General features: G+C 43.2%; 1 protein-coding gene across 4 annotated transcripts in view; it reads right to left on the bottom strand.

The window, feature by feature from the left end:
- Positions 1 to 13834: 13834 nt before the first annotated feature.
- The window catches only part of ADAM15 (ADAM metallopeptidase domain 15), a 163262-nt gene continuing 149225 nt past the window's right edge, over positions 13835 to 27871 (bottom strand). For all 4 annotated transcript variants that reach the window (XM_069218405.1, XM_069218402.1, XM_069218403.1 and 1 more), the window contains 2 exons: positions 20206 to 20336; positions 13835 to 14481 (listed from right to left, as the gene is read on the bottom strand). In XM_069218405.1, coding sequence (XP_069074506.1) covers positions 14424 to 14481; positions 20206 to 20336 — 189 coding nt within the window. In that variant the 3' untranslated portion in view covers positions 13835 to 14423. The remainder of the gene's footprint in view (positions 14482 to 20205; positions 20337 to 27871) is intronic.

Raw genomic sequence — 27871 nt, 5'->3', positions numbered from 1 at the left:
GGTTGATATGAAACATTGACACTAATTTTGGTAGGAGTTTTGGGTTTGTCCTAAGGACTATTTTATTTTTGTGACTTTGGAAGAAACATTCTTCTAAAGTGAATGCTTGAATTTCACTAACTCTTCTTAAGGAAGTAATTGCTACTAAGAAAGCAACCTCCCATGACAAAAACTGGAGAGGGCAAGAATGCATGGGTTCAAATGGTGGGCCCATAAGTCTTGTGAGCACGATGTTAAGATTCCAGACGGGAGCTGGTGGAGCTCTAGGTGGATTCATTCATTTAAGCCCTTCCATGAGAGCTTTAATAACAGGAATACTAAACAGAGAAGTATGCTATTTGTTTTGGAGGTAAGCAGCTATTGCTGTTAAATGGATTTTAATACAGGAGTATGCAAGATTTGCTTTTTGTAAATGAAGCACATAACAGACAATGGCGGTCATTCCAACCGCCCGCCATGCGGTTACCGCCGAATGACCGCACTGCGGTCAAAAGACCGCGGCGGCCATTCTGGCTTTCCCGCTGGGCCGGCGGGCGACCGCCAAAAGGCCGCCCGTCGGCCCAGCGGGAAAGACCCAGCAACGATGAAGCCGGCTCCGAATGGAGCTGGCGGAGTTGCTGGGGTGCGACGGGTGCAGTGGCACCCGTCGCGATTTTTAGTGTCTGCTTTGCAGACAATGAAAATCATTATGGGGCCCTGTGAGGGGGTCCCTGCACTGCCCATGCCAATGGCATGGGCAGTGCAGGGGCCCCCAGGGGCCCCACGACACCCGTTCCCGCCATCCTGTTCCTGGCGGTTTTTACCGCCAGGACCAGGATGGCGGGAAGGGGGTCGGAATCCCCATGGCGGTGCTGCAAGCAGCGCCGCCATGGAGGATTCCTTGGGCTAGGGGTAAACCGGCGGGAAACCGCCGGTTGCCCTTTTCTGACCGCGGCTTTACCGCCGCGGTCAGAATGGCCCAGGAAGCACCGCCAGCCTGTTGGCGGTGCTTCCGCAGTCCCCAGCCCTGGCGGTCATGGACCGCCAGGGTCGGAATGACCCCCAATATCCTGTACTGATCCTTTAAGTGGATTAATTTTTTGGGATTGACAGTAATACACAAAATGATTCCATTTAGCTGCATAACCCTGTCTAGTTGTAGGCTTGCGTGCTTCATTTAGAATATCCATACATTCAGATGGAAGCTATAGATAACTAAATTCATCAGGAACCAAATCGCCAGGTTGAGCATACTGGGATTAGGATGCCTAATTTGACCTGTTTTGGGTCAATAGGTCTGGTCTGTTTGGTAGTTTGTGATGTTGTACTACAGACAGATCCAACACTGTTGTGTGCCAATGTTGACGTGCCCACGTGGGAGCTATAAGTATCATAGTGAGGGAGGTGTGACGGATCTTGTTGACCACAAATGGAATTAGTGGGAGAGGAGGAAAAGCGTGAGCAAAATATCCCTGACCAATTGATCCATAAAGCATTGCCCTTGGATTGAGGGTGTGGGTGCCTAGATGCGAAGTTTGGGCATTTTGCGTTTTCGCTTGTGGCAAACAGGTCTATTTCGGGGGTTCCACACATTTGGAAGTATTGTTGAATCACTTGTGGGTGAATCTCCCATTTGTGTACTTGTTGCTGTGTCCTGCTTAAGAGGTCCGCTAGTTGATTGCGTATTCCTGGAATATACTCTGCTAATAGTTGAATTTGAATGTGAATTGCCAATTTCCAAATTGGCTGTGCCAAAAGGAACAATTGAGATGAGTGTCCCCCCCCCTGTTTCTGCAGATAACACATTGTGGTAATGTTGTCTGTCCTTATCAATACCGTTTTGTGTGAGATTTGTGTTTGAAAAGCTTTGAGTGCTAGGAACACTGATACTAATTCCAAATGGTTAATGTGGCGAGTTTGTTGAATTGAGTTTCATTCTCCTTGTATGGTAAGGTTGTTGAGATGGGCTCCCCAACCTATCATTGATGCATCTGGTGTGATTATGGTCTGTGGTACAGGGTCCTAAAAAGGCCGCCACTTTAATAAGTTGGTGTGATTCCACCTTTCTGGAGAGTGATAAGTCCGGCAGTCCAACAACACTAGAACCTGAAGGTGACCCTGTGCCTGAGACCATGGTTGCGAGAGACACTGCTGTAGTGGTCTCATGTTTAGGCATGCCTTGGGTACTATTGCTATGCATGATGCCATCATTTCCAATAGTTTCATGATGAAAGTGTGGCTGTACTGCTATTGAGATATGAGGTTGCGAAAAGCCTGAATCCTCACTGGGTTTGGGTATGCTAATGCTGATTGAGTGTTCAGAATTGCTCGTAGATATGGTTGTATTTGTGGTGGCTGCAGGAGAGATCTTTGATAATTGATTGAGAATCCTAGGTTGTGTAGGGTGTCCACTGTATACTGTGTGTGTTGTTGACAGGATTGGATTGCACTGGCTTTTATGAGCCAGTCATCCAGATACGTAAAGACATGTATGTATTGTCTTCTGAGAAATGCTACAACTACTGCCAGGCATTTGGTGAATACCCTTGGTGCTGCTATTACCCCGAAGGTTAGTACTTTGAATTGGTAGTACTTCCCTGCTATAGCAAATTTTAGAAATTTTCGATGTGATGGATGTATGAGAATGTGGAAATCAGCATCTTTTAAATCTAATGCTGTCATGTAATCTTGTTTTTGTTGCAGGGGAATGGTGTTCTGTAGAGTGACCATGTGAAAGTGTTCTGACTGATTGTACTGATTGAGATGTCTGAGATCTAAGACTGGACTGAGAGTACCATCTTTTTTCTTGGTACGAGGAAATAAAGTGAATACACTCTAGACCCTTGTTGGGATATAGGTACCATCTCTATGGCACCTTTGAGTAGAAGTGATTGTACCTCCTGTTTTAATAAATTGAGATGTTCCAGAGTAGGTTTGTGAGAGCAAGGGTGAATGTGTGGTGGAGTAGAGATAAGTTCTAGACAATAACCATGTTGGATAATTGATAGAACCCATAGAGCTGTAGCAATGTTGTGCCATTGTGGGTACACATTTTCCAGTCTTCCTCCCACAGAAGGTGTATGCTGTGTGGGGATCTGTAAAAAGTCTTTATTTGGTTGAGTTGGAAGAACCTCTTGGGGTGGTTGATTTACCTTTCCCTCTATAATTATTTCCTCTGTAAGAACCTCTGAAGGAGCCTCTGTTGTAAAAATGTGGCCCTTGTTTCTGCTGAGATGTGGATGGTTCTGGGATTGATGGTTTGAAGCCACCTCTAAACTGTGGCCTACAAGAAGTTCCCCGAGTAGGTGTAGAGTAAAGGGCACCCATAGCTTTAGCTGTATCAGAATCTTTTTTCAACTTTTCTATGGTGTTGTTAACCTCTGGCCCAAATAGGTGTTGCTAATCAAAAGGCATATTCAACATTGACTGTTGTAAATCTGGTTCAAACCCTGAAATTCTTAACCATGCGTGCCTTCTAATGATGACACTAGGGTTGATACCCCTTGCTTCTGCATCTGCTGCAGCTATTGCAGATCTAATTTGATTATTAGAAATGGCCTGCCCCTCTGCTACTATCTGTTGTGCCCTTTTCTGGTGTTCTAGTGGAAGGTACTGTAGCAAATCTTCCATTTCGTCCCAATGAGCTCTCTCATACCTTGCCAACAGTGCTCGAGTTTGCAATCCTCCACTGGTTAGCAGCTTTCCAGCTTAGTCAAATTTACGACTTTCCTTGTCTGGAGGAGGAGCATCCTCTGTAGATTGGCTATTTGCTCTTTTTCTTGCTGCATTGACTACTATAGAGTCAGGTGGCAATTGAGCTGTAATAAAAACTGGATCAGAGGGTGCAGGTTTATACTTTTTATTCACCCTTGGTGTAATAATTCTAGATATTTTTGGTTCCTTGAAAATGTCCTCTGCATGTGTAAGCATGCCTGAGAGCATAGGAAGACACTGTTACTTCTTACGAGTGGATGTTAGAATATCAAATAAAACATCCTCCTCAATGGGATCAGTGTGTAACTGTACCTTACGATACACAGCTGCCCTAGCTATAACCTGATTGTAAGCAGTGGTATCTTCAGGTGGAGATGGTCTTGCAGGGTATAAATCAGGATCATTAGAAGGGATCGGGTTCTGAGTCATGTATGTCCCATGGATCTATATCCTGTTGAATGTCATATAAATCATCCCCATGTGTTGAGATAGGGGATATTGGAGAAAATTGTGTAAGTGAAGATGGTAGTGGTGGAGTATCTGGTGGTGGAGAAGCAGGGAGTAAAGGACAATGTGGTGGTGAAGGCTGTAGTGGTGCCTTTGGTTTCTCCTTTTATTTAAATGTTTTAGCAGGTGAAGGCCCAGTTTCAAAAGTCTCTTGGAAAGTCAATTTTCTTTTGATTGTTGGAGGAGGAGAAGCTATGATTCTTCCTGTGTCCTTATGTATATGGATTTTTCGCTGTATAGCGTCCATTATTTCCAATATGGGCCTTATTTCAGAAGACTCCAAAGTAACTGGAGCATAATTTCCACCCACAGGTTTCAGCTCTGAATGTTTGGAAACCGAATGTTTAAGTTGGGCCGAAAATGTTGGCTCCAAAAGCATTTTTTTTTTCTGCTCCGAGGTGGAAGTCTCTGATTTTCGTCTCAATTCTGAAACAGGTATAGCAAGCTGTTTGCTCGGCACCAAATGCACTTTGGTATTATGTTTCGGTGCCGAACCTGAGGGTTGGTCATCCGATTGTATTTTTTGGGTCCGACCACGGCTGGCCAGCATTGGGGACCCAAGACCGGTGCTGGGGGCTTTTTGGCTGTTTTTTGTTGGTGCACAGGGGCTGATGTGCTCGTGTACTGTGCCAGTGGAATGGATTGTCTGTTGCCATCGCAATCTCGATCCGAATCGGAGTCTGTGATGGAAACTGTTGTGTGATGAGCCAATTCTTCTTGTGCATGTTCTTCACCGAAGATGTTGGGTGTTTGTTCCGACAACTTGGAGGCCATCTCTTCGATCCCTAAGGGTCTTCTTCGAATGAAATGATCGACAAGCTTCACAGCTATCTTCTCTGTGATCCAGAGAAAGACAGAGATTGCACACCGAGTGCTGATCGGTGTATGGAAACTTGGCGTGACATCGAGGGCAGAAGCGAAACGGAGTCCGTTCCATCAGCCTGACACTGTTCAACTACCATGCGTTGAAATAGGCCCAAAAAGGGTGAGGTCGCCCGCAAAGGGCGTTTAATCGACCCGGCGATTATAATCGGATCGAATGTAAGTTTGGAAAATGCGATCGAGAACTATATCGACGTTTATAGAAAAGAGGAGAGAAGTTCAGCTAGTACTGAACCGAGATCTACCGGAGTGAGAGGAAACACGTCTGAACTCAACAGTGGAAAGAAAACAATCTAACAAAGGACTTGATGCCCACGCGCACTATCACTGAGAGGAGAAGTCACTCAATCTCATGACTTCGAAAACCTTCTTTGAAGAAAAACAACTTATAACACTCAGAGCCATCACTAGATGGCGGACTTATGCGAAGCATGTGTACGCAGCTACACATGCCATCAAACACACACACATATATATATATATATATCTCTTTTAGGGTTAGAGTGAAACATAAATTATGCAAAAAAGAATATAGAACTCTGGGTATATATATATATATATATATATATATATATATATATATATATATATATATATATAACCTTTTTTTAAAAAATACATATAAATAGAGAGAGAGAAAAGCCTGTAAATTAAAGGCTTTTGTTGATCATACACAGACACACATACACACACATATATATATCTGTATATATATATATATAAAATCAACAAACAAAAGCTTTCAATTTAGTAGGCTAGGCTGCATCGGGCTATTTTAGTTCTGTTTCTCTTGCACTGTGTGATCACCTACACTACAGAGAACTATTTACCCTCCATAACTTACATAACTTTGTAATGTTGTCTCATGCTCTATTGCATATTTGTTTATAAAGTAAATTTGTTGCATATACGGTCTCCTTAAAGTACTTTGTCCTGTACATGCACTGAATGACAATAGATAAAAGGTGCAAGTATCGTTTTAAACTTAACTGTTGTTATTCATACCGGTTGGACAGTATTGTTTTCCTACATTCTACTGCAAGAGCAGTTCTACTCTGCTCGGAGATGAAGAGGTTTAGGAATTCCAACTAATCGGCATATAAGATCCTCCTTGCCCAATCTGGGGTGACCAGGATCAGCTGTACCTGATCTATAGAGCCTTACACAGGACTTTTGGCAGAGGCATAATAGGTGAAAACATGTACAGCAGTCCCGGAGACCAACTAATCCTGAAGGTTGTTGTAAGCCCAAACTCCAAGACTTGGAACTGATGGTGCTAGACCCACGCAGTGAACCTCAATTAAAGCCTATGATTAGGGAGACTTGGATGATAGAAATAGGCATTTTGGGGACCAAGGGCTGGAAGTCATTCTACTATACTCTAGGCAAGCAAGATTTGGCTCAGAGGCAGAATGGTGAACTTGTACTACCAAATGAAAACATTAAGGAGGCATAGGTACAGGATGGGGAATCAGATGCCAGTCTTTCTAGTGGACCAAGAAGTGAAAGGATTAGAAGCATGTGCCCCTTTTTCCAAAAGCATGACCTCTATGGCCCCTTTGTTCAGGAAGGCAAGAACAGAATCAAGTCATACCCAGAAGACATGGACAAAGCAGGCTAGTCGGCATATGATATCTGAAGAGTGAGACTGCCTGAAACCCAAACCTTCCAGCCCATGGCATACAGTCATTTGGACTACCTGACCATAGGGCCTATAGGAAGGCCCTAAGGTTCAGTTTGGAGAACACACTCTGAACAACTAGGTTCTCTGGCAACAGCTGTGAGAACAACAATTGTGGGTCACCTGGAGAAGGTCAGTGGTCTGTGAACTGCTGGGCCTGAGAAGGGGTTCTCCCAGGCTACCTAAAGAGGTTTCATTAGTGTTTTGTTAAATAGCAGCAAGGGATCCACAAATGAAGACATAGGTTGCAATGATTTCAATCAACATGTTATCCTTTGGCTCCTCAGAGCACCAAAGTCCTTCAGTCACATAGATTATTTCAGCCGACTTCAAGGATGGCACCAATAACTCAGAGCACTACATCATGATTGTCTGCAGTGGCAGCATCATAGATAGTGCTGGATGGATAAGGGATGGCACAGTGCTCTATGATTTCTTTCTAAGTACTGAGGTCAGATAATTGGGAAGTGCAAAATCATGAACCATTAAGGTCAGAGTTATCTGAGTCGCCATAAAATCTGTCTATTATACACTGGTGTTATAATGTCCAGCAAGCAGATTCAAGGATGAAGATGCATGTTGCTACATAACAGTGAGGAATCCGCACGAAGATGTATCCATCAAAACAAATGATGCTGCATAAATTGAATTCTAAATTCCAAAAATGATCGTAAGCAGCAGAAACACAACAGTGGCTGAAGCTAGCCAGGTTTCTCAAAGGATAGAGACAGCTACTAAATGCATTAAGTACTCAAACAATGGCGGTCAATATGAGGATAATACGCAGCAGGTTGGTATGAAAATGGTAATGGAATGAAGGGAAGTGTGATGCCCCCTGGTGAAGGTGTAATAAAGTGCCTAGGATAAGAGTAAACTTCAAGTGAGGTCAGATATAGATTAGGCCAACTGGTGAGGGGACTTTTTAAGATGTGGCTTCCAATACACCTAGCAACACTTTAGTGAATGGGAGTTATGGTGTATGTCACAGTGGTTTCTGGGTCGCCATATATATGGTTATACTGTGAAGGGTGAAATAAAATGATTGCAGAAATCTAGGTAGCTGTGGTGGTAGGCCAACAATACTCTCAGATATGTTGATGGTCAATTGCTTTTCAAGGGATAGATCGCACTTGGCAAGGTGTTGATTAAATGTAAGTGAGGTGACTTGTTGGGTTGCGGGCATAACGTATGTTACGATTATGCTTTTGGTTGTGCTTATCCTGTTTTTGGTGTAAATGAAGCTAGGGAAAGATGAACATTGTCAAGGGAACCGCCATATTTGTTAGTGAGAAGGTGGGTAGATTAAAGGGTTTTTGCAATGGGATATGGACAAAGTCCGAAACACCAGTGATGGCAGAATCTTCAAGCATGCTTTCAGCAGTGCAATCAATCAATCAAACATTTATAAAGCACTGTTCTTCATCCCTGATGGTATCAGGCTGCTGAGGTTTTGCTGGTCTCAGTCGAATAGCCAGGTCCTGAGCCCCCTTCTGAATACCGCCAAGGAGGGTGATGTTAGTAGGTGGAGGGGTAGGTCGTTCCTGGCCTTGGTAGGAAGTAGGAGAAGGAACGACTTCTGCTGTGGCTTCAGCAAATGCCAGGTGTGTGTGCGAGGGCCAAGGAGGTGGAGCGCATGCATCTAGCGGGTTGGTGGAAGTTGAGGTGGAACTGTGTTCTTGGTGGCTGTCGGGCAGGAGAACTCTAACGATTTTGAAGACTTCCTTAGTGTGGTTGACGCTTGTTTCAATGCGGTCTATGAGGGAGTCTCGTTTTGTGTCCTTGATGTGTTGGTGGTACTTGTTGAGAACTGATTTGAAGGCGGTTCAGTCTGTGGGGGTCTTTGGTGATGTGCCACTGTTATTCCTGTCATTTGCAATTGCGCTTGATGGTTCTGAGTTCTGGTGTGTAGCAGCTGCCTTGTCTTGATGATCTGCTGGTTTTGGCTGGCTTCATGGGGCGACCCCCACCACACTATTTGTATTTACTAGTGTTATTTTGGGAGGGCTTGTGGTGGGTGTCATATCTCTCGTCTCGCCTCTGTGTGAAGGAGACTCTGTCGGCACATCTGGTGATCCAGTTGGAGAAATTCTGGACGGCCTGTTTCCTGGTTAGGTGCAGCGTTGGGCTGGCTGAGGTTGAGGGCCTCCGTCCAGTGTGTCTCAGTCACTTTGTCCAGCTGCAGTGGGAGGAGCTTGGGGTTCGGTGGTAGTGCATGAGGAATCTATGATGGTGAAGTGGATGATGGCATGGCCGGTCCAGGTGAGTTTGGTGAAATGTCTGTACTTGACTTTGTAGCTGAATGTGAAGTTTGGGTCCAGTGTGTGTCCCTGCCTGTGTGTGCAGCCAGTGACCAGTTGGGGGAGGCCAGTGGTGCTCAAGCTTTCCAGGAGGTTGGTTGAGGCATTGTCGAGGTAGAAGTTGAGGTTACACAGTAGCATGTAGTGCTTGGAGTCAATAGCTAGAGGGGTGATGAATTTGGAGATGGCATTGCAGAAAACATGTTGTGGTCCTGGGGGTCTGTAGGTGAGGGTGACTCTTATGGTTGTCTTGGGGTTGGTTTGGAGTTTGAGGTGTTCCATGACTGATGTGGGGTCCTTTTGGTGGTGGAGCATCGGATGGTTTCCTTGTGGATGATGGCGATGCCTCCTTCATGTTTGCTGGTGCGGTCTCGGTGTATCATCTTGTAGCCGTCTGGCATTGTGGTAGAGATGTCAGGGGTGAAGGAGGGGTTGAGCCAGGTCTCAATGATGCAGATCACGACGGGGGTGAGGGTGGTTGTGGTATCCCACATTTCTGTGAATGTCTGGAGAGGGTCCGGGCATTGAGCAGAATGAACTGGAGCAGTTTTGGGGTGTTCATGGTCTCTCGGGTGTCTGTGGTGAGGGTTCCTGTGCGGACGGGTGGTGTTGCGATGCAGGTGAAGCAAAAGCAGTGGCAGGTGAATGGTCCTTCTGTAGATCAGGGAGATGTGATGCAGCAATTGATGTTCCGTCTGGGGTCCAGGGTCCGGAGCTCGGCGGAGGAATATCGGTGGGTGGCTGGAGGGCCAGGGCTCCTGGTGATGGGTGTAGTCCAGGTGTAGACAGGCTTGCTTTTGGTGTGCCCGCAGTGCACCCGCTGAGGCCTCCATTAAGCAGCTGCTGGGGGAGGGAAGGGTGCTAGGCGGCGGGAGAAAATAAAAACAACGGGAAGCGCCCGGCAAGGTGGCGGGAATAATCGGCAAGGTAAGGTAACATAATGGCTAACAGAAAAGAGAGGCAACATTTTTTGCATGCTAGTGAGAAATAAAAGGAAAAACTTAAAACACAAAATTAGGCAAAGAACACAAGGCTAACTGGACAAAAGAGGGCAAGCTAGACAAGAAAGGCTGACTGGACACACAAAATCCGAAGGCACACAATGGATGAAGGTAGTAGTAGGCAGGGTTGCAGTGGTGACAGGGATGGGTCTAGAACCACGGCTCAGTAGGAGACCTGGAGAGACTGTGAGGGGGAGCTGGTATGACTTGCTCAATGAGATCGTGCTGCGGCCTCCATTAAGTAGGTCCTGGGAAAGGGAGGGGCGCTAGGCGGCGGGAGGCAGGAGGAAAGAAAATCGTAAGGAAGCACCCGGCGAGGTGGTGGGAATAATCAGCAAGGCAACACAATGGCTAATAGAAAAGAGAGGCACAAAAATGAGCAAGCTATGGAGGAATAAAATGCTAAACTGGGCACACAAAATCAGGCAAAGCACACATGGCTAACTGGGCAAAAAAAGGGCAAGCTAGAGAAGAAAGGCTGACTGGGTGCAAAAAATCGGCAGTCACATAATGGATAAAGGTAATAGCAGGCAGGCTGGGAGCGGTGGTGACAAAGAAACAGACTGGATTTGTAGATTTGTGTAACTTGGTAGTTAGCAAGACAATAGAGGCCTCCGAATGGTTGCCACCACTAGTGCAGGTTGCATGGCGAATGACAAGAACCATATGTGTGGACCTTCACAGTTTCATAGGAAGATCTGGGTGAGCAGGCAGACCCATTCGAACGCTGGCCAGATGTTCAATACTTTGGGTCAGGCTAGGTGGGTCACCACATCAAACCTACCCTTGGCATAGAATCTGATAGTGATGTGGAGTCTCGCTACTTCAAATTGTTTGTGACATTTCGAGGCCTACCATTTACAGTGCAGTGCAGGGATTGTTTGTAGAGGTTCTGCATGTGATATTTTTTCAGGATGGTGTCCTTAGGAGAAGAAATATGATCAAGAGCATGAAAGTAGACTGACTAGAGGTGTTGGCCAATGAGTCAGAGAGTAGCCTAATTCTCAGAAAAAAAACAATAGTATTTGTGCTCAGGCCAGGTTAGTGAAGGCAGTGGTAGGTGTTGCTTCTCCATATAAATTAAAGAGGAAATATGTTCAAATATAGAGATATTTGAGAATAATGTGAGGCTTATTACTTGACAGCTGATACAATGAGGGTGCATTTAAAGACAACACTGAGCTTAATTGTGGTTGAAAATGATCAGACATTTTAACATGTCAAGAGCACCAGCCATTTGGAAGTACTTTCCGAGAAGGCATATATTTATGACTGCAGTTGCCAGTAAGAAGTGTTCCAAGTGCAGTACTTAGCCAAAAATAAAATAATATGTTTGTAACAACAGCACTGACCAGTTTCACTCACAAGTAAAGGCATGCAGAGCAGAGAAACTCTATCATCAAAATGGATATTATAAGCCAGCGGGCTTCCTTTTTGTTCAGATTGTATGTTTGGCGGGTGGGGAAAGCGTGCAATAAGAACTAATTTCTTACCATAAGCCTGAGGTGCATCTTTTGACAAGGGGTGCAGAGGGCTACCTTCTGCATTGCAGGGCGACTGTTCACCCTACCAGTTTAATTTCCAGAGTGTTTACATTTCCGGAAAGAGCAACAAGGCAGCCGGTTGTTTATCGCAGTGGCCAATCAATAGAGGAAGAAAACTGGGTGACGCTAACCATGCTGCTCACACTGCTTCAATCTGAGATGGGCGTGACACTACTGTGATAAAGGAAACTGGTGTAAGAAATAGGAGATTCATACAGAACCGAATGTTGATGAGCATTTCTTAAAAGATGGCAAATATTGTGGCAATGTAAGTGACACATTTGCAAAAAATAGGATGAATTGTTAATTAGTGAGTTTGGGAAGTGTTCTTGGACCCCAATAAGGCTTCATGTTAGTTAGGTTTAACTAAAGTGTATGTGGTTGTGGGAGGTGTGGTGGGTTGGCCGTGAGGAAAACAGTGTCAAATGCAATGGCATTTTGATGAAAGAAGCAGACTAGGATGGTACCGAAACTAATACCTGCTCCCATGGGGTTTTAAGTGTGGTGAAGGTAGTATGAAGCCATGTGAAGGCAGAGGCTAGATGTCATTGAGTTTTGTTGAGAACGGCGTAGTGCACTTCCATGTTTATGCAAGTCATTTTGGAATGTCTGTAGCTGAACCGGTTGTTATACCATTGACAGATAAGTCAATTATCTGGATCTGTTGAGGGACCCCAATATTTGTGAACTTATTATTTATAAACCTTTTGAAACACAGTCTCCCGTGAGGCCCTCACTGTAAGCTCTGGTATACCAAGCTTTTTCGGGCTATTGCTTGAAAATGGAACACACACTCTTCATCAGCATGGAATATAGTTGATGGGTCAGAAAATCCTGTCTCGAACCTTATTTATACCCACAACAATCCTCAAAGGTGCCATAGGATGTTAAATGTAAACTTCAACCTACCCAACTTTCATGGCATTCTTAACCCAGCACTCTACATTCTATCAATAATTGTCTTACAGCACGAAATGCTTGACAGATGGTGCTGTAAAGAGTCTAAAAAACTCTAGCCAATTACACCTTCTTAGATGTCTTAACACCATCTTCATGTGTTTCACAATGCAAACCAATGGGTGCCAATGGTCCTTGGGAACTACTTCCTACAAATCTCCTGAGTGGAGTCTATTAACCAAAAAACACAATAAGGGTATGGGGTTCTCTAGTGATAAGGAGCTGTGTCCACAGGAGATTATTCAGGGGCTCCTAGACCTCAATGGGTGTAAAAATGTAGTGTGAGTGCTGTGAGGTGGTGATGGATAGGGGAGGGGGTATTTCATTTACGGACTAGGTGGTCTCACACACTATATAGTGCCATGCTTCATCATTTGACCACCTAGCCCCACCCAGGTAGGACAGTGCCACCTGGGCGGACTCAACCTCATTGTTAAAGGAACGGGAGGGAGTGCGTAAATTATTATTTATCTGGAGTAAGCGGGATCCAGCTAAGCTAGGGGAAGATATAAAAACACCTAAGTAGTTACCGGTGTGCAATCTACACTTTTAATAGTGGTGTCTGCTGGTGTATTAAAAATAAGGGTGGGACACCAGGGTGAGAGTAAGGATTCACTGGGTCACCTATCTAAAAATTGGCCGACATGTTTCTGCCCTCTACAATGAGCCAAGGAAGGTCGGGGGGCATTCTTCAGGGCCTAGGATCCCTCAATGTCATGCAATGCAAAGACAAACATCCAACACTCAATAAGAGCATGGAAAAGGAAATATAATAAATGAAGGGGCCTGCCTGTGGCGAGAAAATACCTAGCGGAGGCCCCACATCTAAAGGCTACTGGCCCCAGATTCAAGGAGGGGGATTGTCCCCTTATAGTCACACTTACGTCAAAGGAGGCGCTCACTATGCGCCTAGTCCGACCCCTCTCTGGACTGCTTGATGTTAACCACCCATAATTTACACCAAAAACCCTTATCAACAACAATACCGTAATAGGTGTCAGCAACTGCAACCAATGACTCACAAACCTCTCCTTCATATGCATAAGCAACCCATGGAAACTGGTGCCAGTTATCCAATTGCACAGGTGTCAGCACCACACTGCAACGGTATTAGGTTCCAACAAACCTGGATGTCAGGAATCTGAGCCAACGGATCCCAGCTACCACGCTCCCATGGGTGTCAGAAAGGAACCCCACACTAATGTTCCCCGTGTCATTGTGTGTCAAGAATCCCGGTTCGTGTATGTGCATTTAGAAGGAAGCACACATTAATTTATGTGTTAAATTTATCAGGTGAAGCCAAATTCCTGCATCCTGTTGCAGGCCAATAAAAAATATATACAACTTTTCAGGTCCTATTCACAAATAAAATATAGTTTCTGGCCTGATCAAAAGCTGCTTTGTCTGTCCACCCAATCCATAAAGCCTACATGCATCTGGAAAAGTCATGGTTTAAACTGAAAAAGCAGGCCCCAATCGACTGCCAAGTTTCCAAGCCCCGAATACCAGCAGAGCAGAAAGGGCACTGAGGAACTGCTGGATGGGTGACTTCTTTCTTCTCCAGAATTGGTCCATTTCTTGTCTTCTGCCCTATCACTTTCACTTTGCTGGAACCACTACCGTCAGGATACACAAGGCAGGAGCAGTCCAGAGATGTACCATGTGCACCCATCTTCCAGCCGCATGTCCCATGTGGGTAGCGTACAATCCAACCACGCAGTGGCCAGCAGTTGTCAGTGTAGATATCCTGTCCTGCACATCCACACAGTCTCAAAGAGGATGAGGAGAGGTTTCCAGTGGCAGAGAATCACAGCCTAGACGGGCAAAGTCACATAGCTTCTCCCATATAAAAGAAGTGCAGTTATGTCATCTGTACATGAGGATCCTCAGACAGAGTAGCAGGTGGTGGAGGGGCAGGTCTGCGGGGAAAAAAAAGATGAACATTAGATGGAGGCCAACAGATGCTCCTTTTGCTTACAGAGAACAGTCTGGTAAATAAATCTGCTCAACTGGAAGGTGCAACAGATGCACTAACAGTTAATATTTCAGCAGAGTTATCTGCTAGTTTTGGGGACCAGAGATAGTTCTTCTTTTGCAGGCATAGGGGCTGTGTAACCTGATGGGCAACCCTCTCCGAGGCTGCACTAGCTCCACGATATGCCTCCTTATTCTCAGTAAGGTAGGTTACAGCGCGAATGTCTGAAGCCTGCACTGATTACCCTGAGCGATAAGTCTGTCTGAAAGGTTTGAACTACATAGCCTGAGGAATAGTTGGCTATGTGAGTCTTGGACCTGCACAACTTGAGGAGTAGCCTGCTGTTCAAAGACCTGAAAGACCAACCATGACATATATTTCCACTGGCTGAGGCACTGGCCTGTATAACTCAAGATAGTTCTTCTGTCTGAGGATTTAGCCGGTCTAACATGAGGGATTTTCTGCTGCCTGAGTCCTGGACCTGTATATCTTCAGACAGCACTGCTGTCTAAAAAGACATGTATTACAAAGAGAAGTCATCACAGGTTACAGGTATGTAAAGTGTAGGAAAGGTGCAAAGTGTACCATATCTGGGCCACTGGAATTACACGGCAGCGGAGGGCAAAATTGAGCAGCAGGGTTAACTAAAGAAAAGACACACTTGTGGCATTATATGCTACATTCTGTGGCTGTATATCCTTTACTTCTGTCATTTCAACACACATCTGTACAAAAGGGTTCATTCACCTACACTGTGCGAAATAAGATTTCTTTCGAAAAAAATATACATTTGCTAGATCCTGTAGAAAATGTAATTCATCAACAAGTAATGAGTTTGTCAGGGTTGGAAACTTAGGCACACTATTTCATTAACACAATTCCTTCTAACTTCAAGAGTGAAATAGCTGGACTCTGTGTGTTGCACACATGTAGCCTGTATGTGTAGACGTTTTGTATTCAAATGTAACCTTTTTATTCTGTGCGCCCAAGTTAGTTTTAGAGCTAGTCTTCAGTTTTAGGTTTACTGCGTGTCCATGATAGGGCTTTTATTTAGATACACCTAGTTCCACTCTAAAGTGCCCTGCAGAACAGTATTTGTACTTTATATTTATACATAATACATGGGAGCTTGCAATCCACGGAGAAAAGACCACCTTTCATTTCCTTATGACAGGCGACTTCTTATGTTTGTAGTCACTGATTTATACCAAAATGACATAGCTGCTCAACTGTAATAAGTTACTATAGATGAGTTGTTTTGTCACAATTCTTGCTGCCAGAGCCAGCACTGAGGTAAAGGCAGGTCGTAAGCATGGTGACAGCCGCAGCTTAAACAAAGTAAAGACAACTGGCTTTTCCATTCATTTGATTGTTTTTCTAAAAGAAACAACTGTGAGCAGCAAGGAGACATTTCTGGCAACATGTTTATTGTTTCACACTGCTGGTCATTACTAGAAAATCAGAATCTCTGCATTTACCTACAACTTTATTAACCTTCCTATTTTTTAATGTGGCTTACATTAAACTGATTTTCATTTTTGTTTCTGTAACAAATTAGTAACTGCTTTTCCATGTGTTTAATTGCACACTAGATCCTGCTTATATTCTTCATGCCTGCTACCATACCACCATTCTCGTATCCAAGAGCAAGACACCACGGATTTAAGCAGTTTGCCAAAAGAGTGATGTTATGTCATGTATTATAAGGAATAAAATACCTTCTGCTGTACATTTTAAATATATTGAAGGTCACCTAGGAGTTCCATGACCATATAAAGGGACGAGGCCCATGGCCTTGTCCCTTTATATGGCCACTGAACTCTTTGGTGACTAGCAGTATCCCTATAATGTATGGTAAGAGGGTATTTTATCTCATATATAACTTGAGGCGCTTGCTAGCAGTGACCTTAAGATTCGAGACATCAGACTATACAAACAGATTTTTCGTACTTGCCTAAGTAGAAAAGCAAAACCGGTTCATAACAAAGGAGGAATAATTATTTCACAGTGTTTGAATTATATGCAAATACATGTAACTATGTAAGTTTTTTCATATTGATGCAAAGAAAAGTCCCTGTCTGTGGCTTGGACATTCATAACACAAGGGCTATGATGGCATCGGTGGTAAGAGCAGTCTGTGTACGCTTATGGGGTAGTTAACTGGTCTGATGCTTGAGTGTACATGTAACAACAGGCATAGATCCAGGGTATGATTCTCAAAACAATTTGCAGTTGTAAAGTCAGTGTAACTGACTTTGTGAATGCAAATGAGATGTCATAAGGAACAAAAGTGCTCTGTTATGAATTATACAATATTGCATCACAAAACACACACTGAAACACGTTGTAATTCACAAGTGAAAAGGGAACACAATAAGCGCCCCCCTCCTTGCGATTTGCAAAAGCATAAACATAAGTTTTGCAACATTTTTGCAGTTGTAAAGCATGGAATGTTGACTGCGTTGAAGGCAGGCGATAACCATTTGGTACAATCCGTCAAAATCTGACAGTTTATACTCTGTTTTTTTATTTAAACCACAGGGTATCCATATAGACACGATTTCTTCTAATAAAGCATACATAATTTCACGAAACTGCAATACAATATAAATACATATTGCACGTTATTTCATGATCATATATACAATATGCAGTTCACATTCCACTATACACAAAGTAAAGTTATTTTCCGGTATTTACTCCTTTAAAAATGATGTAAAACATCTTCAAACAATAGTAAATGCTTGCAATAGAGGGTTTAACATAATAATTACAGCTTCCTATTATGTTTCAGTTGTGTATTTTACAAGTACTGGTCTAATAAATGTATTTTGTAGATTCATTAAGCATGGGCTGAAGAATAATACATTGTTCACATCTTGCACCATAAAGGTAAACAACTGACATCTTCAGTGGATTTTCTCAATCAAGGTGTCATATCAGCAAGACGTACTAGTTGGAGTGTTCATTTCTAGCAGCACAATCATACTTTGGACAAGGGATACACATTCTCATTGTGTTCACTCCAATTACTTTCATGTATTGGAACTGGCTTTTTAGTGCAATCCTTCCCCAAACACTTTGCAACAACATACCAAAATGTATGTGTATCCCTTGTAGTGAGAACATTTTGTAGGAACCATAACAGTCTTTCGGTCTTATTTTCCTCCAGTTTTCTCATTAATTTAGAGATTGTTTTTCTTTGTTGAGCCTATCCATTCATTCATTACTTTACTTTATTCGGTGCAAAAAGACCGTAAAAGACATCAGATAAATAAAACATACAAATATCTCAGTCATAAAATATTTCTAAAAAACGTTATTAATACATTTTCCGGACACCATAAGCAGCATATATAAAATTTAACACAGCCTGAATTATGTCCATATTTCCCAAACTAGTTCTAATACTGTTGGACAGAAATAACGGGCGAAAAAACCTTTTTCTTGGAACAGCATATAAAGTGCAAAAAAGCATAAAATGTAATGTACTCTGAGATGTCTTTCCATCGCAACAACAAGGAGGAAGGTTCTTGAACATATTGGAAATGCTACCAGGTAGTGTAAAGTATTTAAACGTAGCCTTGTGAGTAGAAACCTTTGTCGCTCGTGATTAATAATGGTCAGGTACAACTTTGGTTGAAGTTGTTGTTTCTCATGCCTCATCCATAGTCTCATTACACCAGAGGATGGCTCCATGGCCTGATTTTTCTGCCAGAATATGTCTTTAACCTTCTTGATGTCCTGTCTTGTTAGAGTATCTGGTTTGAGAAAAAATTCTCCTAATCCCAATGATAGGAGGGAGAGATAAACATATCTAAGCCAGGGTATATCTAGAAATCTTTCTACATAAAAATGCTTCAGGCTCAGTCCAGATTTTTACCCACAATATGAGAGGTTGAAGTTTTATATAGCTAGATATGTATCTCAAACCTACTTCTTTATGACAGAACATTACTGGTGTAGATTGAGGGACTGCTAATAACCTTCTTAAAAATATATTTTGTATAATCTGTAGTCCTGTACATTCTGCATGCCCCCAAACCCCAGCTCCAAATGTCGCAATAGAGAGACACTTAGAGGAGAAGACAGTCATCATTTCCTTAACAGGTTTATGTCGGAGTCTTTTCGCGAACCTAAAAACAGCTTAAATGGCTTTTTGGAATTGTATTGAACGTATATTAACTAAAAATTTCCAATTAAAATCTACATCAATCAGATACGTAAAATGTGGGACCTTAAGTATCTCATGCCCGTCTAAAACGATTTTTTTCGTTTTTGCTAATTTGGGTCCCGTCTTCATCACAAATGACTTAGTTCTGTTAATTTTAAGATCGAGCCTATCATATAGGGAAGACTCTTCGCATTAAGTGTTATCTTTTGTATAAAGCCTACTATATCCTCAAAAGTAATAACGTATGTGGTTTCAGTGAAGGTGTCTGGTGTATGTTGTGTTCATGAGAGGTTTACACAATCTAGATGTTTCTTCCTCATATAAATTCTATATGCCTGGGTTCTCAGAATTCCCAAAACATTATTTTGGAGAAGCACCTTGTTAGTGAACACAGACTTAACTGTTGATTATCACTCCATGAATTCAAGTTTAGTGGAGGCTGTGTACATTTAATGGAGAAAAACATGGTCCTCATGAACAGCTTCATGCTGCCTCCATGGTTGGAATCCCAGTGCGCCTCTGGATGTACATCCCGACTGCTGACTCCTGCTGGGATTGGGGTCACAATGCAGGCACATTGTGATTTTGAATGCTTTCATGAAGGCCTGCTGTCCTATGCATGTCTCTATCCCAGCATTCGCTAGAGATCACACAGAGTTGCAAGCCATCTCCTTCCATAGTAATGTTAACGAGGCAGGCAGTTTGCCTGGATCGGTGAACTGTCCCTTTGCTGTGGGGCAACTGGAGCATCCATCGTGCTGCAAAGGCAGAGGCTGGTCACACTGCAATGGTAAAACTGCATTGCAATCGGCCTCTTGAGCATAAGACCACTGATGACCGGTGCATATGCCTTCATGCTATATTTAACAACAGAGCTAGCTCGTCTATGGAGGGAGCTATAAAGTAAAAATCAAAATGGATACCTCAGAATATAAAACGCAGTCTAGCACAAAGTGAGAGGCAATATCTAGAATGCTATGGTTAGTGGGTGGTATTGTAGAAAGCGTCAGCAACAGGGACACAAACAATGCAGCGCCTTAGAAGGAAAAATAGCCCAAAGGGGCTACATGGCTCATAGGTCCCCACTGCATGTCAGACGAAAGTTCCACCTCTTCCTCATACCCATATTTGTGCAGATGTTGGAATTATCAGTGGTGCGGACTTTACACCCGGTGATTACCAATTCAACATAATAGGACCATCCTTAATTGCAGGGAAGCGCAGGCTGAACCCACAAAACTTCCTCAAAAACATTTATGAGCAGGAGGCATCCATCCAGTGAAATGGACAGCACGAAGGCAGTCGGTAAAAGAAGTCTTGGCAGTTTGTCAGTGTTTCCTCACTGAATTTTTTTATCCAGAAACCAACAGTCATCTGCTACATGGAAGGTTCACATTTCTGGAACTGTAAATGCTCCTTTGTCATCGAATGAAACAATGCTTGCCACACCTAGACTTTAAGCGTTAGTTGGATTCTTAGATGAGAAGTACTCACCTGGATGGGAAAGCCATGACTTGTGGATGGTACGAAGGAACTGAAGAGGGCAACTCTCCATCTGTCTGGAAAGTGGGACCAAAGGGAAGAGCCTTCTTCGGTGGGGGAAGCGGTTTTGCAGGAACTTGAGGCTGTATGATAAAAATAGAATAGGTTACTCACTGCCGTCAGGGTGTTGCCCAAAACCTAAAACTCCTCCGAGATGGTAGACCCATGAATCTAGATGAGAGCAGTTTGGCCACATTTCACATGCCACCGACTAAATTCTACAGCACCAGTATCAATCTTGATGAGAGCTCCTAAATCAAAACTTCGCAAAATTTAGGGTCAGCCATCTTACAGCCAGGCCAGCTTACATGACTTTCACTGACCAACTCTGGTTAGTGATAAATCTCACTGACATCCTTATCTGGCTGGTTCATCTCCCTGAGCTCCTCTGCAGGGGGTCACAGAAATATACAAAAGTTCTTTCAGCTCCACAAATCAAACTACCTTATGTCCGCCAGTAGGAGGAGCCAGATTATTGAAAAATCCTTACCAAAAAGGTAAGTGTCAACACCAGCAGGAACTTTCTACTCCTCTAATCAATGATTCACAGCATCAGCGATCCGGAGCTGTCGTAGCCCATGTATACTGTTTCCACTGCCCCATCCCAACCACATCAGGCAGACTCGTGGATAGAACTGGTGATAGGCAAAGCCCTGTTTAGCAAATAAAAACAGTTTTGTGTTCTCCTTCGTGCTGTAGTAGTACATTTAAGTGTCCTATTGTGCCCTGGACGTCATTTAGGGGTCGCCAGGGGTTTCAGCTGCGACCCCTGGCTTGCTCTTTGCGATCCCTGGCACTGCCTTTGCAACCCCTGGTCCAGGGGTGCAACAATTAGTGCCAAAAACACGGTTGTGGCTCGAGTGCACGTATTGTGATGCCATGATGGTCAAGGTCATGTGACATCACTTCCTGTGACATCATTAACGTCAAAGGGTGGATGATGTCACTTCCGCTATCCCTGGTGTTTTGGTGAATCGACACTCATGTATCGTGCTAGTACGAGAATGACAACAAAAAAAGGGGGCCTTGATCACCATTTTTCTGGGGAAAAGGTGTGACTATGTGGTAAACTCTGCATAAAACAAATGAGATCACCTAAGTGTAGATTTAAGGGGGATGATTGGTAAATGCCCCCAGAGAGCAGGCCCTTTTTGTAAAGTGTGGATTTTCCAGTGGCTGATTCTAATGTGAAAGGAATTGCAGGGTCGGCCATGCTATTCCGTGCGCAACCCTGAGGTATATGTCCTGTACAAATCCTTGCCCTTCTGTCATAAAAACACATGAAAGCTAGTGAATTATCTGTATAAAATGCTTATCGAAGGACAGAAAATGGACATCCAATGATAAATAAATCAGAATACCGCAGGGGAAATACCGATTTCCTGTTAATACGGGAAATGTGTCACAGATGGTCTAGGAGAAATGGACTAAATGACCCGCAGCCTCTGCACACCCTATAAAGTTCCACATACTTCCATCTGTGAAAAGAGAAGTTAGGGACACGTGTGGAACAATACTGCCATTTTGCGGGGATGGAGAAAGCTGCAGCCATTGTTTTATGTTATTCAGTCTATGGTTCAGTAAGAAGTGAAATGCTGTAATAAACTGGAACATTGGGGCATTCCGAGCCATCTGAACAAGGACTGGCAGAGCTAATAGGTCTGGCGTTTGCTGCAGCTTTTTGGCTTGCCATTTCTTGTTTAGTTTTCTTCTTCTGTTTTGTCATTGTTTTTGGTTCAGAATTGTCACGTAGCATTGCTGATGGACTTTCAGCATTGTCAACCTTTCATCCATTACTGCAGGTTATAAGACCCCCCCCCCCTTCCCCCCCCCTCAAATTGTATTTCTCTGCTCGCCTTACAAACATGACATGGTGTTCTTTTCTGGTATGTTCCCCTCTTTACAGATGCCCTTGTCTGGCATACCTGTAGATGTGAAATGAACAATTACGTTCCGCCAGGCAAAGACCCGAGAGCCACTAAAAGATTTCAAATCTGGTCAGATGCAGGGATGCAACAGGTTTACAGCCAACCTTTTATCCCTGCGGGATGCACAAGAGATGGCTGTATCCCTCGGGAGTGGGTTATCACTCTCAAAAGCAATGGGGTGCCCAATGCTGAATAAGAAAGGCTGGACCTGTGACAGATTTTCACTATAACTGCTCCCTATATAACTATTTCCATCTGGATCCACTAAATGTCCACTTATCAAATGCGGATATCACGAAATTCAAACATGGAGTTACACTTAATGGACCATTGGTGGACAAGATGCTGACACACCATTGTCAAACATCAAACAGGAGATACAGATTGGTGCAGAAATGCTACAAGTGACCTTAATATAGAACCATTATGAAGCCATTTTCGTCCCAGTATCTCACCATATGAAGGAAATGATACCCTCAGGTTGTACAATGCTGTAGAGTATAGTAAAGTACCTAATGTACAGGCATGCAGGTATGGTATTGACCACCTCCCACTCCCTTTCAGAGGAATAGTTCCCTATAAGTCCTCTAGACTCGTCAATTTGTGTTAGGAAATGGCCTTTGTGCGGCTACACCATTATGCACCACTTCCTCCAGCCACCTGAGTAATGCAGGTGTGGGATGAGACCCTCCCACAACAAGGACTTAACCTTTGTCCACGCAAGTGCCAATATTCTGTTCTATACCAAGATGAATACGGAGAACCCTTCTGAGCTAGTGGAACTGAATGGACCAGTAAGGTTTAGACTGTGATTCAAGTGCTGGCTAATAAAGAATCGAGGGCAGCGCTCCCATGCACCTTCCATAGTATATATAGGCAGCTGAACCCACGGGACGTACGTGGGTGTCAAAGGGAGCCAGCACAGCATGATGTAAAGAAGGCCACCATATTTATCGTCCTACTGACGCTGAGTGAGTCCTAGCACATACCAGGTTTGTAAAAAAATAAAAATGACTACGAGAAGGATCCAAATTAAGACAGTGGGGCCTGTTCATAAAGGTAAATCTACACATGTAGATTTACTCCTAGTAAATGTACTCTTACACTTTTGAGTAACTTTACTACCTAGGGCTACTACCCAATTTCAAAAGCTGGGAGGCAAGTTAGTTCTATTTTAACTATCCACTCCATAAAACTTGACCGTCCATTTGGGCCATTTAATGCCATATTTCTCCTAAGCAGAAGTACCTGAATCAAGATGAAGAATGTCACCACTACTGCCACCAGAATGATGTAAAACTCCCTAAGCATCAAACATTAAAATGTTCACCACCGTCATCTCAAACCCCACCACTAGCAACAGACTCACCATCTTCTCAAACGACTCCACTGACAACTCTCCCAAAGGTTTACTACCTTCATCCCACACAGCTTCACTCTCAACAGTACCAACATTTTCATCAATATCTCTAGTTGCCACTGCTATGAACATTGCAGCTGGTGAACCACAACAATTTCAAATATGTGCACTGTTAACACTACCCAGAGTCTCGCTGGTCATCATCTACAATTCCTCCAGCAATGTAAAAAGGTTCATTGTTGTAGTAATGTGGCCTTTCTGCATTGTCTCCCCAAATTTCTTTTTCTATTTTTAGATTTGCTTGCTTGCCTTTTTTTCGCGATGGGCCCTATGATATTATCATTCAGCGTCTCTGAACTTTGGGACAGATGTACAAAGCCCTTATACATTTATTAACTGTCCAAATCGGAATTTAGGACCATTAAGAAATGCACAACGGCCTTTTTTTTAAATGTACAATGGTGTTTAAGAAATTGCAAAATGCTATTTCTACCATGCAGAAATCACAATTTGCGATTCCCAGAATAGGACACCTCAAATAGGGATTTCCTATTTGTGATTCCTCTTCTGATATACAAAGCATTTCCTAAATGCGACTTGGGCATTTTGGAGAATCAATTACCACAGACTTGAAGTCGGTGGTAACCAGGTGCACTTTAAAAAAAACGAACCCAAAGGTGCTTTTTTTTAAAATTGCAATATAGCACACACAATACGTGTGCTCTACAGGTGCACCCCTATTTATGAGGTGCACCAAGGGGGGGGGCCTTTTGCCATCCCTGGTTTTGCATTTTCTAAATAGCGATTTCTTAATACGAAATCGCTATTTAGGAAATGTAAAACCAGCCCATTGACTAAAATGCAATGGTATTTCTTAATACTGATTTCCTAATAGAGATTCATACTTTTTAGGAATCGCATTAGTAAATTGGTATCTCTGTACATAGCATTTTGCATTTCTTAAATAGCAATTTCTATGAAATTGCTATTTAAGAAATGCTAAATTGCACTTTTGTACATCTGGCCCTTTGTCTCTAACAGTGATGGTAAAATTACTAACACACAATTCGTTTATTTAACCTTTAAGATAGATCACAGTAATTGGCAGGAGATGCATGTATAGCTGTGACATAAAAGTTAAATGTCACATGTGGGCAGCAGAGTACATTTACACCACCCACTTGGGGGCCTGGAAATCATGGCTACAGGTGCACCTTTGTAGTCTGACTTGCTGCAGCCTACGCCCTGCTCTAAAACATGAAAAAACAAATTGACAGCATGCACACAGGAAAACTTAGTTTTATTCATTAGATATGTTACTTTCCGTGCCTTGTAGCTCCAGGGCTGATGTTTTATGTATAAAAGTGAGACATGTATTGAGAAAGACAGGTCCCTCCAGTGACCAGATGCAAAATGTTTTCACTGCATAGGCAAATATGGCTTTTTCCTAAGACACTGCTAATTGTACATAATTATAGTTAGAAAACAGCGTGAAAAGTCCTGCAGTTTTATTTATTAAAATTCTAGTCCTATGGTGAAGATAGATTATTGGTAAATGGAAACATAACTTTATAAAATTATACTTTGTGCTGTCTGGAAGCTTTAGCAACAATTAATTCAGTGTTTTGAGTTTTCCTCCTGTCAGTGATTAAGCCTTGGTGAGGCCTGAAAAGCCGCCCTGCCAATGAAACTACAGAACTGCCTCTGAAGCCATGAAGGCTCTGGGGGAGTACTCACTAGGCACTGCTCTAGAAAAGTGCCAGTTGGGAGGAGATGGGACAAACAAGGGAACAAACCGAGTACCTGGCTTCTGACATTGTTATGTCTGGTGGGGAAAAACCCTTTCACCAAGGAATCGATCTCTGACATTCGTCTCTGCTCTATCGAGGAGAGTGGAGAAACCCCACCACAGCTAGAGGTGGTTGATCCTGATTTCCGAAAAGCAGTACGTCATAGTGGAATGGAAGCTCTAAACATGGAAGCCAGGTTCCTGCTATCTGGAACTTAGGCTTCCAGAATAGTTTGCAGACAAGCAAAAAGGAACTGCTGCAAAAATAGGCTACCTGCATGGTGGAAATTATGCATGGATAGGAGCAGAAAATATCCTTGCTAATGTACAGGATAAAATGGCACAAGTCCATAAGCTCACCAGAACACTACTGGACCTGGTGAAGACTCAAAAGAAGGAATATTCTGTCTGAACCTGCCTGTGACGAGGACTGAGGTGCATTCTACTCTCCATTTAAGTGCAGGGACTGAAGTGCTCTCCAAGGGCCACGTTGGTTGATCCCTTTCAAAAGATGGAAGAGCTCCATCCTGTGGTGAAGAACCGGCTGCCAAGTTGGATGTGGACTGCTCTGGACCCCGGCTGGAGAGGCACATGTACCCTGAGAGTCTTCCCTAGAAGTCTGGAAGCTGTGGGAAAGTCCGGCAGTTCATTTTCAAAAAGAAAATGGCAATTTTTCAAGGCGCCAACGCTCCTCAAGAAAGGGTCCAGAGAGCTGGCTTCAAATAGCCACTGTCTTTTGCAAGAAGCTTTATCCGGCTGAGTTCAAAGATGCCAAGGGACCACTAAAAGCTAGTGTGTAACTTATGTAGTCCCTGTCGGCCACAGTCTCATGCCTTGTCCCACTGGACATTTCTAAGATTCTAAAAAAAGTGTTTAAGTCCATACCAATGTCTTGTGATGGGAGTAATGCAGCAAAGACATCCCAGCGGCAAACCAACAATGGCGACTACAGAATTCAGTGGTGTCCTGCTTTGAGCTTTTGGCACCAAAACAAAGGCTTCAGTGGGAGCCAGGCACACCATATCCAACTTTTTTGGACCCTTGTTGACTTCAACAACCTGGCTTGCTACGCTGGAAAAGTTTGACTTCCATTAAAAGTGACTGAAATCTCAAGGTGAATCTTTTCACTGGTACCGCCTGTAAGGATTATCTAGATTTCGCTTCGTTACATTAGGCAAGGAATCATGCCTAGTTGATGTCAATCACAAAGATTGACTTTACCAGATACCTAGTAGTTTCTGGACACTTTTTGCCTTAAAACTATAGAACTCCAGTTACTTCCATTCATGGTTTACCACTTTTGAGGGCTTGTTCCTCATTACGTTTTTCTTGATTTTTAAACTTGGGTTCGGAACTTTATTCAATATTTTCATGACTTTAAGGTTGGTTGGTACTGTTTAAACTTAATACGCATTTCTTTGGGGGAAAAGCCTGATACTTGTACCATATTAATGTGGGTTGTGTGTGGTTGCATCCGTGAACTGTTTTAAGCTGTCAAGGAAGTGTTTCACTATGTGGGTTAGACAACCCCCTTCTAAATTAAAATTCACTTTTTTCACAACAGCATAAACTCCAACAACAACATTACAGAGAGGTTCACCATCATCTCAAACACAGGCTTGACACTGCTATGTAAAAGGTGCAGGGCATGAAGGAGGTTGGGACTACACCTCTCCACTGTCTAAATAGAGCTGAAGAAGCAATACTATGGGCGGACAATGGAGGGACGGGGGCTTAGAGGCTATTTCAGCCTAAATAGCTTCCTCTGTCCTCTTAAGGATACCAAAACAAAGTGTCTAAACCGGGGAGGATGCAAAGTGTCTACACTGGGGAGGATGCAAAACTCTTAATGGAGTTTAAGGGGGCAGGCCTGGAATGGTACCCTATATAGGGATTTCCAGCTCACTCTATGCCAGTTATGGGATACTGGCTCTTCAACATTGATGCTGTAAAGAGAGTAGATATTGTATCACATATGGTGGCACCATGTGGGTTAAAGGGTCTGCAAATTCAATCACCATGATCAGGCCAACAGCGGTCATCTCAGAGTCCACTACAATCATCAATATGTCAAACTGGTTGATCAAGACCATCTCAAACTACATCACCAATGAGACTAGCACCGGATTCACTGCCTTCCTTCAAACTCCACAGCTGGAATCGTGAAGCTTACACTCAAATGTACTTTGTATAAATGGGTGTGTCTTTTTTCTATCACAAAATAATAAATATAAATGAGGCTTGTTAACTCCATTTAAGTTTCATTAAGACATTAACAATGAGACCAGCAGCATTATTACCACAGCATCTTCAAACCAAACCTCACAAGCCACACTCATCTTTAAAATCAGTGATAATGTTCCATCAACATCCAAAGCATCAACAACCCACAAATGTAAACTCATTGTCAACATCATCACCACAGCAGCAGCCAAGAAAACAAGAATCATAAATATCCTCATTATGCGTGTAATAAGCATCCAGACACATGCAGCACTCCCCTTCATCAACTCCATCATAATCATCCTTTCCAGATTCAGC

The sequence above is a fragment of the Pleurodeles waltl genome, chromosome 12, assembly GCF_031143425.1.
Source record: "Pleurodeles waltl isolate 20211129_DDA chromosome 12, aPleWal1.hap1.20221129, whole genome shotgun sequence".
Taxonomy (NCBI): Eukaryota; Metazoa; Chordata; class Amphibia; order Caudata; family Salamandridae; genus Pleurodeles; species Pleurodeles waltl.
The sequence above is the reverse complement of the archived record's forward strand: the minus strand, read 5'-3'. Positions and strand labels throughout refer to the sequence as shown.